Consider the following 5,646-nt stretch of genomic DNA (forward strand, 5'->3'; position numbering starts at 1 on the left):
GAATTGCTTAGTTAAGAATTTATCATGAATGTTATGATTTCCTGTTTATCAGGTGATTAAGATTTTTCTTTCTTCTTTTCTTTTGTAGTAAATTCACGCTGCTCAATTCCTTTTTTCCCATTACATATTTGTTTTACCGTAATTGTACCTGTTTGTTTGTTTTCTCCTTTTATTAACCATGGCCGAATCGGGTTTTACTGTTCGCAATGAAATCACTCGTCATTATAGACGATTTAACATTGAAGGCAGAATGCTCGAAGTTCAATTCAACGCACCGCCCGTAGGAACCGATATCATACAGTATGTACATAATAGTTTCCAAGCAATGCTAGACCATTTGTTAGCCAATGTCGACGATGAGGCGATGGTTGGTTTATCGGTAATATCGCCACGGAACACGAATAAACCATTTTGGGTGAGTTTTCGCCAAGCACGAAACTTGACACTGGAAACGATGTGGGCCTCGTTCGAAAGAGTGTTACAAAGTAACAATGCATTTCTCCTGCACGAACCATTCACCGTGCATTTTCATCGTGTGGATATTCCACGTGGCTACGGCGGTGGTTTGCGGCAAGGAGTACTTCAAAATGAAGAATTATTACGTTGCAAGCGTGGGATTGTACGTGTAAAAAATCAAGATTCAAGGTGCCTGGCGTACGCCCTTGTTATTGCTATTGGCCTGAAAAAATACAAGAATGTAGATGTAAAACGACATAAGCAATATAAAGATCAATCAAAATGTGTTGTGGACCAAGAAGTCGATGCGCTATGTGCAAATGCAGGAGTCAATTTGGATCATGGTGCCAGTGTAAATGAAATTCGACAATTCCAGGCATACCTCAAAGAATATAAAATTACAGTGTACACCAGTTTCACAGGCCATGATATCATGTACGAGGGACCGAACGATGAAAATCGCACTCCCATAAATTTGATTTGTTTGGCTGGTCACTTTGACATCATCCAATCTTTAACTGCTTGTTTTGCAACCAAGTTCTACTGTGAAGCGTGCCATAAAAAATACAGTGAACGTAACAGACATGTGAAAAATTGTCCTGTAACATGCTCCAAATGTTTACAGAGACCTCTTTGCGACAAGAACCAAACGCTAGTGCAGTGCAACGACTGCAATCGTCAATTTTACGGCGAAGAATGTTTTAACAATCATCGTAATATTGTATATCATCGTGGGGAACCTGTATGCAGAATGGTGAAGCAATGTACTAGATGCTACAGAGTTTATTCTTTTGTGCATACAGGACAACGACTTCATGATTGCAATGAGATCTTTTGCAATGTTTGTAAGAAGATTGTTCCGGGATCACATCAATGTTTTATGCTTCCTGATCGACAATGCTTGAAACCAGGTGTTCCTTCACTCATGCACGCAAACAAAGCCTTGTTGATATTCTATGATATAGAATCTATGCAGGACACGAATATTGGCGATAATACGTATGTACACATTCCAAATTTATTGGTTACACAACAAGTATGTTATGCATGTGTTGAAAACGATAATATCCAGCAGTCTTGCAGTACGTGTGGTCAGCGCCAGCATATTTTCCAAGGAGAGGATCCAGTTTATAATTTTCTCCAGTACTTGCGGGAACGTCGTCCCAATATAAATAGGATTTTCTGTGTCGCGCACAACGCTAAGGGATACGATGGACATTTTATCCTAAAGACCATGGTAGAACAATGCCAATGGAGACCTGACGTCATATTAAATGGGACCAAGATACTGAGTTTAACGTTGAATAATCTGACGTTCATTGACTCGTTGAACTTCCTACCTATGGCATTAAGTAAATTGTCAAAAGCGTTCAATTTACCCGCAACCAAAGGCTACTTCCCGCATTTCTTCAACACCAAGGAGAATCAATCGTATATTGGACCACTTCCAGAAACAAAGTATTATGGTGCAGATGAAATGGCCGTCGAAGACAGAAACAAGTTCATGCAGTGGTACAACGATCATCGTAATGACACGTTTGATTTCCAGAAAGAAATTATCAAATATTGTATTCAAGATGTCAATGTACTGCGACAAGCATGTGTTTCGTTTATGACGTCATTTGAAACAGAAACCAAAGTGAATCCCTTCTTGGAGACGATCACGATTGCCAGTGCTTCCAATCTAGTATTTCGCCGGAATTTCCTTAAACCCAATACCATTGGAATTCTACCGGCACATGGCTATCGATGGAGAAGTACCCAATCGATCGCTGCAATGCAATGGCTGGCCTACATTGAAAAAACCGAAGAAAAACAAATCTTACATGCGGCCCGACAAAAAGAAGTGTTTATTGCGGGATTCCATGTTGATGGTTACTACCAAGATCCTGAGACGTTAGAGGAGCACGTCTACGAGCATGCCGGCTGCTTTTATCACGGGTGTAAAGTATGTTTTACTACAGGCCGTAATCAGCCCATCTACACCAATCCAGAAGACACCATGGAATTCCGTTATGAACGAACGCAACGCAAAAATGCAAGACTGCGTGAATTGGGGTACATTGTACATGAAATGTGGGAGTGCGAATTTAATCAATTCTTAAAACAAAATCCTGCAATGGCGACGTATCTGAAGAATCACCCGTACATGAACCGCAGACCATTAAATCCAAGAGATAGCTTTTTTGGAGGAAGGACCAATTGCGTGAAATTGTACCACCAAGTCGATGAAAAAGCAGGAGAAGTAATAAAATATTTCGATATTGTCTCGCTTTATCCTTACATCAATAAGTGTGCTAAATACCCTGTAGGCCATCCACGAATTTATCTACAGGGTGATGAAAATATACCACCAATAAATAAAGTCAATGGTCTAATCAAAATGTCGATATTACCAAGTCGCCATCTTTATCATGGTCTCCTGCCTTACCGATGTAACAAGAAACTACTCTTTCCACTGTGTGCTGCGTGTGCCGAAGAAATGAACCCAGACCCTACAGCAACGTGTACACACAACGATCAGGAGCGATGCCTCACTGGAACATGGGTATCATATGAAATCCAGAAAGCAGTAGAATTAGGATATCAACCGGTGGAAATTTTTGAAATTTGGGATTATGACATTGAACAATATGATCCCATCACGAAAACAGGTGGCTTGTTCACGGAATATATCAATACATTTTTAAAATCAAAAATGGAAGCGTCTGGCTGGCCCAGTTCCTGTGTGACCGAAGAAGACAAATCAAAATTCATACAAACCGTCCTGGAGCGTGAAGGTATTGCATTGGATCCGACCAAAATTGAAAATAATCCTGCAAGAAGAAGTTTATCTAAGCTTTGTGGGAACTCTCTATGGGGAAAGCTTTGCCAGCGTACAAACTTTAGCCAGACCACAATTATTGATCGGCCGGAAGAATTTTATGAAAAACTCACTTCCCCCGACATTAAACTCCATCAAATTGTACCCATCAATGATACGATGTTGTATGCGTTCTGGGAGTACAATGAACATGTGCCTGTTCAAAACCGAAACACCAATGTCGTGTTAGGTGCATTTACAACATGTCAGGCACGTCTGGAACTGTACAAGTACCTGGAAATGTTGCAGGAACGTGTTTTATATTTCGACACGGATTCTGTGATATTTACGGAGAAGCCCGGGGAGCCAACCATTGAACCTTCAACGTACTTGGGATGCTTATCGAATGAGATGGAATCTTACGGACCACGAGCATACATCAAGACATTTGTCAGTGGAGGACCAAAAAATTACAGCCTAGAAATATACAATCCGGATACCAACGTCACCAGTTACATATGCAAAATTAGAGGATTTACATTAAATTACAATGCAGGACAACAATTAAATTTCAATACGCTAAAAGAAATGATTACAAATCAATGCCGTGGACAAGTCACCATCACTATCCCACATAAAATATGCAGGACCAAAGACCATACCATCGTCACACGCAAAGAAGAAAAAATGTACAGTATCCAGTACACAAAACGTCGATTTAAAGAATTCAATTCTTATGATACGGTTCCGTACGGGTACGTTAAAAAACAGAAGATGGAACTGGAAAAAGAAGATGAAGAAGAAAAAACTGTAAACACCCAATAAGGCCGACATTTCTTTTTTTTCCTTTTCCTTTTCTTCTTTCCCTTCCTTAACCACAAAGCAGCAACACCAAGAAGAAAATGAAGTACCCACAAGAGTTCATAAACCATCAACAACACCATCAGTGGAAGAAAATGCAGTCATCTCGTACCCAAGGGGGAACCTTGACCATAAAGGAGCAACACCTAGAAAAATGCAGTACCCAGAAAAAGTTCGTAAACCACCATCAGTGGATGAAATGTACCCGAGGAGGGGGAAGATGAGCCTAAGCACATCCATCATTTACGAGTAAGTTTTATTTCTCTCTTATCAATATTGACTCATTTTTATTGTTTCAGAAAAAAGAAATTCTTAAAGTAATCCGTCGTTTCTTCTTTTTCTTTACAGGATACGTCTACAACATTCGAAGATGATGATACGTCCAATATATTCATTAAACTAGATCCTGTATTTATTATGTTAATAAACATGTATAGGAAGAGCACATACTTTTCGTTAAATACAACAAGTTGAAAAAAAAATATGTTTTATTATTTCTTGAAACCCTGAACACTTGTTTTCAAATCATGGTAATCTTGAAAATTTAAGGTGGAAAATATATTCAAGATTTGGTTTACATGATTTTGTTCGAAAAAATAATTAAAGAATTTTTTTAGTGTCCAAAATTTGATTTTTAATTTAGTTCGAAAAAATTTGGATTTGAAAATTTTCAAATGTGGTTTACATCTTTAGTACGAAACTTATTTTTAAAAATTGGTTCGAAATTTTTTTAAAATTTTTAGTTCGAAAATTTTTGATTTGAAAATTTAGTTCGAAAGTTTTTAGTTTAAAATATTTTTTCGAAAAAATTTTAATTTTTTTAGTTCGAATTTTTTTTGGGTTCGAAAATTTTTTAAATTCCTTTTAGTTCGAAAATTTTTGATTTGAAAATTTAGTTCGAAAGTTTTTAGTTTAAATTTTTTAGTTCGAATTTTTTTGAAATTTTTGTTTCAAAATTTTTAGTTCGAAAATTTTTTGTTTGAAAATTTTTGTTTAAAATTTTTAGTTACAAATTTTTTTTAGTTCGAAAAATTTTTAGTTTAAAATTTCTTGCACTCTGCGGAACCGTTTCGAAAAGAATCGGAGCAGTTTAGGTAAAAAAAATCTGGCAACACTGTTTCCATTAATGAAGCGCTTACTGAGCAATAAATCGCTTAAACTCACAACAATGTGTTATAAGAAATCTACAAGCAACACCCCTCTTTCACCATTGTTACTTCCAGAGACATAGGCTACTAATTCAAGGACAGGATCTCCATCAAGGTAAGAATCATCTTATCTGTCAAAGAGAGAACGATAATATTTAATGTAAACTTCAGTACAATATCATACCATAAAAGGGTTATTTAAGGATGGGTTGAACCCTCCACGGGAACTTTAAGGTACCAAAAAGGATAACCATTAAAAAAAATCCAGGTCGAGGGTGATCACTGTCATACCACTCTGAATGTCTAGCATTGGGGTGAGGGTAAGATTATGTGACTTCTATCCTCCAATCAAAATTGAGGTACCAAAACATTCATCTT

General features: G+C 37.4%; 1 protein-coding gene across 1 annotated transcript; it reads left to right on the forward strand.

The window, feature by feature from the left end:
• The first annotated feature begins 1,531 nt into the window (after positions 1 to 1,531).
• LOC145683516 (uncharacterized) lies at positions 1,532 to 4,587 on the forward strand. Its single transcript, XM_081754856.1, has 2 exons — positions 1,532 to 4,369; positions 4,469 to 4,587. The coding sequence occupies exon 1, from the start codon at positions 1,691 to 1,693 to the stop codon at positions 4,082 to 4,084; it is 2,394 nt and encodes a 797-aa protein (XP_081610982.1). The 5' UTR covers positions 1,532 to 1,690; the 3' UTR covers positions 4,085 to 4,369; positions 4,469 to 4,587.
• The last annotated feature ends 1,059 nt before the right edge of the window (positions 4,588 to 5,646 follow it).

This window comes from Thermobia domestica, chromosome 4 (genome assembly GCF_964235325.1).
Source record: "Thermobia domestica chromosome 4, izTheDome1.hap1.1, whole genome shotgun sequence".
In the NCBI taxonomy this organism is placed as follows: domain Eukaryota; kingdom Metazoa; phylum Arthropoda; class Insecta; order Zygentoma; family Lepismatidae; genus Thermobia; species Thermobia domestica.

Bases quoted from the DNA above. Each gene is read 5' to 3' on its own strand.
- LOC145683516 (XM_081754856.1), top strand. From the start codon at position 1,691: ATGGTAGAACAATGCCAATGGAGACCTGACGTCATATTAAATGGGACC.